This window comes from Mastacembelus armatus, chromosome 23 (genome assembly GCF_900324485.2).
Source record: "Mastacembelus armatus chromosome 23, fMasArm1.2, whole genome shotgun sequence".
Lineage (NCBI taxonomy): Eukaryota > Metazoa > Chordata > Actinopteri > Synbranchiformes > Mastacembelidae > Mastacembelus > Mastacembelus armatus.
In genome coordinates this window covers 8,699,373-8,711,569 of record NC_046655.1, presented here as the reverse complement: position 1 = coordinate 8,711,569, position 12,197 = coordinate 8,699,373, and the positions used below count along the sequence as shown (strand labels likewise).

The window sequence follows — 12,197 nt, the reverse complement described above, 5'->3', positions numbered from 1 at the left end:
TTACAAATGAGATTAATCTGTAGATATGTAAACTGTGTGTGTTTTTTTTACATATAACAAAGTTACCTCATTTGAATGAAGTCACAGTATTGTAACCAGGGACTACTTTGTTCCCTGGAGTTGGAAGCGAAACATGACAGGCATATCCTGAGCTGAGTCAGGTCATCTAAAGCAGGTCATATTTAAATATAACTCAGACAGCTTAGGATCCCACAAAACAAAAACACACAGGCTGCAGGCTGGAGCTCTCAAGGGCACGCGTTCAGATCAACAGGTGAGAAAGATTGACATGACTAACATGAAATGCCACTTAATTCTTTGGTGTAATCTCGGATTTGACAGATTCATACCACCGTGCTCACATAACGCACCATTTCAAGCCTGAACTGTGCCTGCAACCATTACTGATAAACAACTTGCATGTCTACAGCACTAAACATACTGAAGTGCAGACAGATGGGACTTTAACACAATATAAACTCCCTGCATATGTGACAGAACTTTCTTTTTTTGCTTACAACAAATCATTCAGATAAAACAAAGCAGAGTATTGTCAGGGAAAGATGTGAAAATGCATGGTTGTCTTTTTGCCCTTTGATATAGAGATGGATGACTACGAGCAGGAAGGAATAAATGAGGACCTAATTGAGTTTGCCATTCGAGAGAGCATTCAAGATGCCTACAAGCTGCCATTTTCAATACAAGCAAGCAGGTATGAGGCTGTCTGACTCGTCCACATGTCCAAAATGATTCTGTTAACAGTTATAAGTGGGGGTGTATATCACTCTGTGGGGGTGGGGGTGGGGGTGTATATCTGACTCTGTTATAATGCTCCTTTACAGTGTTCTAGTTTGCAGTAAAAATCTTTCATTTAAAACTTCATTCAACCTTGGCCCATTAGAAATGAACCAAACAGTGGAGAGTTTATGAAGATAATGTCAGCCATTTACAAAGGTAAGGCTATTAATAGTCTCCCTCTATAACAATAAAATGTGCATGTGGACTGATAGACAATACTGAGTAAAGTTGCAATAGGTAGAAGTACAAATAAATTAGTTTTTGTGTGTGCAGGTGCATGACCTCACTGTTATCCATGAATATTACAAATGCTTCTGTGTCTGTGTCCTGGGTCTCGGGTGGGTGTCCACAGGTGATGTGTGTGTGCTGCAGGAGCTGTCAGGTTGTGTGTCTGCCTTCAGAGAGAATGACAGGAAGGGCTGGCTGCCTCTGCACGCAGCAGCCGTACAGCCACAGTCAGAGCTCTTACAGGCGGTGCTGCAGGGTGAGAGCTCAGTGCAGAAGGCTGGGGGTGAAAGATAAACAACATCTAACACCTGCAGTATAACTGTGTATATGTCCAACTTTAACATACTCTTAACTGTGTTTTTGCAGCATCCACTGACCTGACCCTGGAGGAGCAGACGGAGGACGGGGACACAGCTCTGATTCTGGCAGCAGAGGCCGGCCTGGTGGAAAATGTCAGGATGCTGCTGCAGCATGGAGCTTCACCACACAACACCAACGGCATGAACGAGTCTCCTCTGCTCATCGGTAGCACCTGCACACACAATGCACACAAACGACAAGTTACTCACTTACTAACCCTCATTAACAATAGTTCATAAACAGAGTTACTCAGTACTTGTGGCATGTATTATATATCAAAACACTAATTCATTCATAAATCGGTCATTTACCACAAATAAACAAGCTTGTTTTTCAGGTTAAAGATGGATATTTTTGGACAGTCTATATTCTTCACACACCACATCACCACCTTGTATTTTCTACCTTTTGCAGCTGTGAGGCAGAACTCATATGACATAGTTTTAACCCTCATTATGGGTGGGGCCTTTGTGGAGCAGGTGTGCCTCACCAAGTGGACGGCCACCCATGAAGCTGCGAAGGTGAACAGTGTGGCACTTATAGCGGCTAAAGCATGAGAGAGTCCACATTTCCTTTCTTCTTCCCCTAAACTACCCATCAGTCACTTTCTTTATTACCTTGTTTCCCCTCTTTTACACACAGGTGGGCTGTGCAGCCATTCTGATGCTACTGCTTCGACATGGTGCCAAAGTCAATGCTCGAGATGGGCATGGCGTGACTCCTCTGGGGATTGCAGCTGAATATGGCAATACTGAAGCTTTGGACATACTCATACAGCATGGTAAAATGCTCAAGTGTTGTTTAAAAAAAAAACCCAAACCAGTGTATGAGGCTGTAATGCCAAATTACTCATCAGCTCATCAGCTTGGTTTGTGCTTTCCTTGCCCTCCACTAGGGAGCGATGTGAATGCTCAGGCCAGCAATGGAGACACAGTCCTGTATGATGCAACAGGATCTGGAAACCTGGACTGTGTCAAGCTGCTCCTGGAGCATGGAGCCAACCCAAATGTGGCTAGTTATGCCTGCCAGCTGCCCATCCACAGAGCTGCATACGAAGGACACATACTGTGGGTTAACCTTCATGATTTCAAACTGTGTGACGCTGCAATGACCAGTTGAGCAACTGCTCATCTTCATGCCCTAGATATGGCAATTTTCTTATGCCAGAGCGGTAACAAACAATATCTTTTAAAGTATAATTCTTTTCCAGACAAAGAAATCGCTTGATAAATTAGCATTCTTTTGCTCCTATGTTGCAGCCAAATTGATCAAGCTGTAGCCTGAAACATGTCTCTTCCTCCACCTCACAGCTCTGCAGTGTTTTCACTGTAGTCATTCCCACAAAGAGCCTTCTGTTAATCGCTGTTTTTCACTTGTCACTGAATAACACTGTAGCTCAAACCACAATCTAATGAACATTTTTATCTATGTCCTGTTTTCATCTTCTAGTATTTTGTTTTTTCCACTTTCTGTCCATCACACTCTTCCTCTTTCTAATCTGCCACTCTCCCCCTCTGTCTGTAGAGCCCTGAGGACTCTGATCCCCATCACTACAAAGAAAGCCATCCGCCTCTCAGGCCAGAGCCCTGTCCACTCAGCAGCTGATGGGGGACAGGTTGAGTGTCTGGAATTGCTTTTGCAAAAAGGATACAACGTCAATGCCCTGCTAGGCACACACATCTCTGGTACAGTAGAGCTGGAGGTGCATGAAAGTAAAATACCTTAAAGACATGAAAGTAGGGCAGCACGGTGGATTAGTGGTTAGCATTGTTGCCTCACAGCAAGAAGGTTCCTGGTCTGAAACCCGGCAGGGGCCTTTCTGTGTGGAGTTTGCATGTTGAGTGTGTGAGGATGATTCCTGCCCCTGCCTTTTGCCCAGAGAGAGCTGTGATAGGCCACAACAGATCCCTGTGACACTAAATAGGAAGAAGCAGCTATGGATAATGGCTGGAATGGACATGAAGTAATTACAGTAAACTCTCATGCATAAAGTTCAGTATATGCTTGCTCAAAGGCATAAAAATCTCAAAATGAAGACAGCTCATTAGCTGAAAATTTCAAAAAGTCACACACACTAAAATACAATTACAGTGGAACCACTTTAACAACAAATTGATCATAGACCTAAGATGTGAACCTATAAAGTGGCTTTAAGGAACTTGCCCTCTGATCTTTTCTAAATTGCAAGAGAACTACGGAGACCTGAGAAAAACCCCTCTGTACTTTGCTGTTTCCAATGGCGATGTGACCTGTGCTGAGACGTTGCTGGCAGCTGGAGCGAGAACTGACTTGGACCCACTGCGATGCATCCTGGTCGCAATACGAGCTGAGAGGTCTGGGATGAATTATATGTGTGTTTCTTCATTCATAGTAAATCTCTGCTGGTGGCAGGGTTGTGTTACAATAACCTTTGATCTTTCTATTCAGATATGAGCTGGTGCAGCTGTTGTTGTCCTATGGAGCCGAGGTGAACTGTTACTTCACAGTGATCAGCAACACAGTTTTCCCCACAGCCCTGCAGTACTGCCTCAAGGACCATATCATGCTGCGATTGCTGCTCAACAGTGGATATCAAGCTAACAAGTATGTCTACCTACCTACTACCGACTGTACTCAAAAAAAGAGAGCTCTGTATTTAATTTTTACCTCTGCAACCGTTACCCTGGCAGGTGTTTCCTGTGTTGCCATGGTAACAAAGAGGAAATGAATAGTACCTGGGCAGATCTCCACAACCAAACCTACCGGATTTACAGTCAACATAATGTTATCTCAGTAAGAGCTGATTCAGCCACGCACATGCACTTCTCTGCGAAAAACAACAAACAGGTAAATTACCCATCAGTCACAATATAGTGATCACACTTTTCTGTTTCTTTTAGTTCTGTGAATTTGTGTCAGTGTCCTGGCTGACACATCTGGTTGGCAGCGTGGTTAGGATGCTCCTGGATTACGTGAGCCACATCAATATCTGTCCCAGCCTCAAACGCATCCTGGAGAAGAGGCCTGAGTGGGAGGAGATTTCTGACATACTGAGTAAAGCTACCAGCTAATTCCTTTGGACAGAAAAAAGCACAGTAAAATGCAGCGTTACATATGAAACATTATATATGTTTTTTAAATTCTGTCCCCAGGCAAACCGCGGACTCTGCAGCACTTGTGTCGACTGGTAATCAGAGGTCGCATGAACCTCAGGACTCTGAATGACCCTGACGCCATGGAGGCTGTCCCTTTTCCTCCAAGACTCAAAAACTACCTGACCTACAGAGAGTACGACCTGTACCGTAACCTCTCCTCTATGTGACATGTTACAGCGTGACTAAAACACTGTTAGTGAAAAAGCACCAGTCATACCTAAAAATTAGCCAATGGGAATAGATTTTCTACTTATTGAGTTAAGTTTTATATGTTAAGAGTCAGAATTCTTTGCTTGTTGTGTTTGACCTCTCCTGTGAATAGTTTCCATTATAAATCACAAAAAGAACAGGAATATTTCATCTGCTTTGTCTAAATGAACACTGGCATGTCAGAAAATCAACCCTAGTCCATCCCTGAACTAATACAATATATTATACCTTAGATAATATATTAGGTTTCTTTCTATTGCACCTATAGATTTATATAGTCAGCTGCATTTCAAGCATCAAAAATTTGATATGTTTGCCATTAATTAACTGAAAAATGCATGTCCTGTATAAATGATGTTACCAAAGAATACATTAAGCATTAGGGATGATTAAAGCGTAGGTTGTCCTGAGAGAGGAATGTCACTTCAGCACAATATATACACACCCACACAGTCCAGAGAAGAGGCCTAATTAAAGTGAAAACACATCTGTGGGTGAACAACAACGTTTTCACTTCGAGCCCCGGCTTTTGTTTGGATTGTCTATAGTCAATATGCATTTTGAATGTTTTACATTTCATAATAAATAATGGTATTTTCGATAAAAGCTTTTTGTGTGTGAGATATACAGTGTTAAAACAACAGAATCCTGTCATGCAACAACTAGGTCTTCAACATGATTTCATTTCTAAACTTGATTTAGTATGACTGCAGATCAGTCTGCTTAAATAATGTTGACCTCACACATATGTAATCTATTTAAAAGGTCAAATTAATTGAAAATATCTCTTTCCTCCATATGTTTCTCTGCCATGTTATTGATATTTATATTCATCCAGATCAACCGACATTACCAGCGGAGGCTGTGCTGATACGTCTCTGCTGATAGAGACACAATGTCTTGGTTTATCTTTCTTGTTTGTGTATCTGCTGGGTGCTGTTGGTCTATTTTGGCCATGAACAAAGCCACTCAGGCCCTAGTGACAGACTGTAACGCTGACAAGCCACACAGTCTCTGAGCTCACATGCTTTTTGTGGCTCTGTCTCAGAGCAGTGCCTCCCAAAAAAGACGCTGCATCATGGGGCCCACACTTTGGTACGTTCCCCTCTGATCCCTCTCTTTAAGGCCTAAACAGCAGCTGTGGAGATTAGAGCTGGAGTGGACACAGACACACTCTCAACCTCATATCATACTTGTTGGGGCAGAGCAGAGCTGGCTCAAACTTTCCACTTTAACCACCAAGGATCTCCTAGACTGGACTCTGAATTTCCAATGACCCCCTTCTGTCCTTGGATCTGTAGTAGCCTTAGAGTGGAACTTCTCTTTTATTGCACTCTCTATCCTCACAAGTCTTTATTCCTGGGTCTACCCTAGATCATATGTGACTCAAGAACGGATTGTTTCGTGTTGAACTGATTCTAACTGGACTGCGCTAAAAAGGCTTGGGCCATGAGTTGTTTCGGTTACCGCCGAGAGCTGAGTAAGTATGAAGATGTCGATGAGGATGAGCTTTTGGCTTCCCTCAGCCCAGAGGAGCTGGCTGAGTTGGAAAAAGAGCTGGCAGACATTGACCCTGATGCCAACGTGCCCATAGGACTCAGACAGAGAGATCAGACAGACAAGACCCCGACAGGCACCTTCAGCAGAGAGGCCCTCATGAAGTACTGGGAAAATGAGACGCGTAGACTGTTGGAGGATGAGATTGGTGGAGGAAGCCCCAAACCGGTCAGTGTGGGCAATATGTTTATATTTCCTTAGCATTCCAGAGGCAAATCTAACTTGCCCCTGCATAAATTAACAAATATAAGTTGACCCAGAGGGAAGAGACATTACTTAAAACCATCTGTTAATTTAGCTTTACTATATTTTACTATATATTCTATATATATCTAAAATATCTAAAATATCTATATATATATAAAATACACATTTTTTATATATTTGACTATACCACATTTCAAACAGTGAATAACTCTCAATATACAGGAAGAAGAACAGGAGGAGTGTGAGACAGAAGGACACAGTGAAGCAGAGGATGAAAAAGATGATGAAAATGAGAAAGAACAGAAAAGCTCTGAAAGTAAGGAAGAAAGTGATGGACAGGACGATGAGGATGAACAAGAAATTGAGAGTGACAAAGAGGAGGAAGCTGTGACAGAAGAAGAAGAAGAAGATTCAGAGGAGGAAGAACAAGAAAGCGAATCAAAACCTGAACCCTCAAAGGATTGTGGTCAACAGATATCATGGGCGGACACCACAAAGCTACTAAAACCTCAGAGGGTGGAGCCTATGAGATTGACTCCTCCCCCTCCACCTGCTGACACCAACACATCCTTAAACCCAACTGTTGTCGATGAAGCTCTGCAACGAGTTATTAATAATGACCCTGAACTCACAGAGGTTAATCTCAACAACATTGACGACATCTCACAGGTACAAAAACAGACAATTCATGGCAAAAAAGTACAGAGATTTTTCAATTTTTGTCAAAATATGTGATTTTTCCTACTTAGCCAAAGTGAGGTATTAATACAGTGAAAACGTGGTGTGATAAAATCAATAATCTGAAGTTATCAATTGTTTTTAATTAAAACCTGTGAACACATGTTTGTGTTCAGTGTCTCCAGTTTGCACCAAATTAGTACATTAGCTGTACATTAGCTTTTTACTATATTTATTCATCATTTAAATATTTAGACATTTTACTTGTGGTTATGTAGTAGAAAGCATACTTCTACTGTACTATTTTACTGCAATACAAGTAAAATTATATTCTACAATATATGTGTGTTCATATGTTCTGGAAAACATAAAGGTTCTTGTTTACTTCTTAGGAAACCCTTATCAGATTTGCAGAAGCACTGAGGTCCAACACACATGTGCGAGTCTTTAGCCTCGCGAACACCCGAGCTGATGATCCCGTGGCTCTGGCCATCGCTAAGATGCTCAAAGAGAACTCATCTATCATTAGTCTGAATATAGAGTCCAACTATGTGACTGGGAAGGGCGTCATGGCCCTGGTTCAAGCGCTTCCAGGAAACAACACCCTGACTGAGCTTCGGTTCCACAACCAGAGACACATGTGTGGAGGACAGGTTAGTCCTCTCCTCCACCCCCTTTTGCTTATTTCCTTTCATCAAATAAACCCATTATCTGTGCAACCAATGATATGGTAAACAATTTACCTTTAGGTAAATATCTAAATCTGTCTATAGGTAGAGATGGAAATGGTGAAGATTCTGAGGGAAAACTACACCTTGATAAAGCTGGGTTACCAGTTCAACCTGCCAGGTCCCAGAATGAGCATGACAGGAATCCTCACCAGAAACCAGGACCGCCAAAGACAGAAACGACTGCAGGAACAGAGGCAGCAGCAGGGCCAACAGGGGGCAACAGAGGGAGCTGCGAACCCCCGAACTACTGCACTGGTATGTAACTTTACTCTGCTTAGTTGTTATGTCTGCAATTTTCAGTGAGTAAATGTCTTGAATACTTGTAGGCTAATATTTTCTTCAGTGATCCATGTATTTCCCTGTTTCTGTCTCTAGAGAGGTACACCGGTTTCATCACCCTATAACTCACCCAGGGGCTCTCCTTGGTCCTCACCCAAACTGCCTCGGAGCAACCTGGCTAAAAAACAGACTCCACCTGCTCCACCTCCTCCTCCCCCTCCACCTCCTCCTCCTCCTCCACCTCCTCCACCACCGCCTCCCCCACAGCGGGAGAAGAAGAAGCCCACCAGGATGATAGCCGAGGTCATCAAAGCACACGAGGCAAGCAGCAAGAAAGTCCCAAAGCCAAAAGTGAAAAAAGCCAAGAAGGGGAAGGGGTCAGGGAAAGACGAGACCAGCAGCATCCTGAAGGAGCTCAAGAACGCGCTGAGGCCCGTGTCTGTGGAGAAGAGAGGAGAGGAAGGCAGCAGGCCGTCCACGCCAATGAGATCAGCCCATGACCAACTGATGGAGTCCATCCGCAGCAGCAGCATCCGCAACCTGAGACAGGTAAGTCGAAAGGGTTTGTGCAACAGAGACATTTAAATGATTTTTTATATCAGATGGTTAAAATCTGATCATCATTTTCATTTCCAACCATCCTAACACCACTATTAATGGTATTGTCCCGTAAATACTGTATCAGACAGAGCCTGGATTATTTAGAAAGAGAAAACTGGCAAAAAAATAAACAAAACAAACATTCATCCTCCATTAGCAGTTGAGCAATAAACTCTACAATAAAACTGCAGTCCTTCAGCAGGCAGACTGAACAAGGTTAATTTAGACACAGAGTCAATGCTGCCTGAGTCATCTCTGTGGCTGACATGGTATGTTCTGTCTCCACACTGCACCAGTCACCACTGGTCACCACTGTGGTATGATCACAATGGTTTCACACAGAGAGGTATAGAAAGGCCAAGATATCGCCAGCAAAAATACCAGTCATAATACCAGAGAGGAAGATAAACTGACACAGAACACAGAGACATGAGAGAAATGAATAAACAAGAGGGAACTGTTGCTGTAAAAGAAACCAAGGACGTCTAAACCTCGTTTTCGCGATCTGACTTTAGGTGCTCGTCATTTTTTGTCTGACGAGAGCATTACTTTGGCTGACGCTTCAGCACAGCTTGTTACACTGTTAGAGTGGAAAATCAGCTCTGGCCTCAGATGGCGGGGTCTCCTGGCTGTGAAATACTTGCCACTTAGTGCAGGTATTTATAGAAGCTCTTCACTGGAGCTCTGATAAAGTCAGATATGACACCATAGCACACATAAACAACACACATTCAACGAAACAGCCAAGTAATACTTCATTTCTTATACCACGGAAGACAATGATGCAGGTTTCCAGTAACTGCCTCCCCCTGTTTATGCTCAGCTACACTAACTAGTAACTGTCTATAGTGCTAAACACAGTGGTATCAATTGTATCATTTAAGTCTTGTCAAGAGCATTTTCCTAAAAAATAAAACCATTTCTCTAACTTGCTTTAACTTTGCAACTCATCTTATCTCATCAGATGTTTGTTTTTTTAAAGCAGTAATTCCTTAAAATATTTTATGACCTGCACTTGAAACTGACATATCATTTTCCAGGTGGAACTCCCACATTATCTACGATAATACCATCAGAAATAAAAGATCTCTATTCGTTGCCGTGGAAACCTGCGTGATGATGACAGTGGAGTGACCAACAGTGATGATGGCACATGGTGAGAAAAAATACTTACTCATGGAAAACAAAATATTCTGGAAACTTGCACTGCGATAACAGCTTTACATTTTGACTGTGTTCAATCATAACAGAAAGTGGTATTTGTATTTTCATGCTGGAATAAGTTGACTGAACTGTTTACTGTTTTCTAATTCCCTATTATATTGTAAAATTGTAAATATGATCTGTTGTTGGTTGAATATTGTGTTCATTTCTAAATATAGTCGTTTGGTGTTTACAGTACCACTTATCAAAGTATATTCCCTGTTTTCTCATCCTTTATTGGATGATTTTGAAAAAAAAAGGGTCAAGCTGTTACGCAGAAATACAGGAGGCACGCACGGCCACCGTTTTGATCAGTGAGTCAGTTTACTGGTCAAGCACCACTGATGCATTTTCCCACTCTGCCACATTCACAATACACCCACTACAGTTAGCACGTATTAAAGCAGAGGCTTTTGCGCACTTCGTTTCAACAATTCACAATGCATGATAAGTGAAGGGAAAAAAATAAACACTCGCTACTAGTACCACTGACACCACAGAAGAAACTTTGAACAAATACCACAGGATGAGATATAAACCTTATTAAAAGCTGCACTACACAGTGCCTTTAAAGTGGGACACAGAGGACAGGGGTGACAGGTCCTGAGGGATAGAACAAGAACAAGTGAGAAGGGGGTGATAGATAAGAGAGCGAAAGCAAAAGACCCAGAGAGAAATGTGACCTGTTAGTACTGGGTCATTCTAATCCTGTTCTTATGTTTGTTTGTGTGTCTTGGGAGAGATGCCCGACTCCTAAATCCATAGTGCAGCTGTTCAAAGACAGCACAGTCAAGGGCTCAGGGGTGTCAACAATGAGAAAACCTCAAATTACATTATGGCAAAGTTTACCAGACATTATTGGACACATTTCCCAGATTACAGGCAATTTGGATATGAATTATAAAATTATAGTGCAGAAGGGTTGCATGTCAATGTCTTCAAGTGCTAGTGAACAGTTCTGACCTTCAAAAACATTAGTACTGGTAGGCTATAGTGTTGTACAGCACATTGTACATGTATACAGCATTTAGAAGAAACCTCATCCTTAAACTCAAGCTCAATAGCCTTAGTAGAGCAGCTCAGCCTGCACAATGCATTCCTTTAGCAAAGTGTCATAAGAATAAAGCTTCCCTTAGTCAAGAACAGCACTTTGCCATATCTGTCAAACTGTCAACAGGGGAATCTTTCCATAAAAATCATCCTTATATGTAAAGTTTCTGCCTATAAATGAAATTTTCACATTCTACAGTGAAACACAATACTAGTCTCTCAACCACAATAAAATGAAGCATGCAGGGTTTGCATGTTTCCATTTTACACTAAGTCACAGTACATCCCTGAAGCCACCAAGCTCCACAACAATCTGGACCCTTGACCTTACCAGTGCTTACTAATATATCCATGCTGTATTACTGATTTACAGATAAAAACTGTTCTACTGTGTAAGTTGTTGCATGCTTAAAGGCCAAATTTAGCTTAAAGTGCATTTTAAGGAAAATTCTTCAATACTTGTGATGTTTTATTTAGCTACTGGCAGGTTATCTGGCCTCACTGTAACAAATTCATGGGATTATTCTTATGTCTTTTTATAAATTTATCTGTGAAGAGACATTTAGCTGCACATTTGCGTTAACTTTGTCTTTCTGTGTGTGTTGATGCGGGTCTCTATGGAAGCACTGTATCCATGTAGCTAGTGGAAAGTGCCATACCTGCTCTAATCCCTCTCATAAGCTCTGCAGCACAGAACTGACACAGGGTTAGTGCGGTGATAACTAAAAATAAACAATATAGGCATAGAGTTGTGGTCATTATTGTGTTACCACTTAATTACAAGGTCAGTTCTTGCAGAGACTTAAAATAATTGTCCATTTTATATCTGATTCTACTGGGCTCATGTGTACCTGAAAGTAAATTAGATGGTACTTTGCTTAGTTGTCCAATTAACTTGATTTCTTTGCAAATCTGTCTGATGTAAACGCAAAAATAAGACAGAAGTCACATATAATAAAATTAAATTTCCCAAATTCTGCATCCTGAAGCCAAAGTTGAGGGAGGAGACATCCAGAAAAACATGCTGTGAAAGCAAAAGAAGCCAAAATACCCCAAATACCAAAGGATGTAAATCAACCTTTTATTGGAGTGTACAATGTAAGAGTTCATTATTTGTCCAGCCTCATTGATAAGGCTTGGTGTCTGTAACATCTTATCAACC

General features: G+C 41.8%; 2 protein-coding genes across 2 annotated transcripts; both read left to right on the top strand.

The window, feature by feature from the left end:
• The first annotated feature begins 213 nt into the window (after positions 1 to 213).
• On the top strand, positions 214 to 5,142 carry asb15b (ankyrin repeat and SOCS box containing 15b). The gene is made up of 14 exons (XM_026326990.1): positions 214 to 274; positions 604 to 712; positions 902 to 954; positions 1,151 to 1,282; positions 1,393 to 1,551; positions 1,801 to 1,907; positions 2,029 to 2,167; positions 2,282 to 2,453; positions 2,911 to 3,071; positions 3,575 to 3,719; positions 3,814 to 3,969; positions 4,056 to 4,158; positions 4,266 to 4,419; positions 4,518 to 5,142. Exons 2-14 carry the CDS (start codon positions 606 to 608, stop codon positions 4,685 to 4,687), a joined length of 1,758 nt encoding a protein of 585 aa, XP_026182775.1. The 5' UTR covers positions 214 to 274; positions 604 to 605; the 3' UTR covers positions 4,688 to 5,142.
• Positions 5,143 to 5,840: 698 nt separating this feature from the next.
• lmod2b (leiomodin 2 (cardiac) b) lies at positions 5,841 to 11,606 on the top strand. Its single transcript, XM_026326504.1, has 6 exons — positions 5,841 to 6,455; positions 6,717 to 7,163; positions 7,565 to 7,825; positions 7,946 to 8,158; positions 8,279 to 8,731; positions 9,823 to 11,606. The coding sequence occupies exons 1-6, from the start codon at positions 6,180 to 6,182 to the stop codon at positions 9,847 to 9,849; spliced, it is 1,677 nt and encodes a 558-aa protein (XP_026182289.1). The 5' UTR covers positions 5,841 to 6,179; the 3' UTR covers positions 9,850 to 11,606.
• The last annotated feature ends 591 nt before the right edge of the window (positions 11,607 to 12,197 follow it).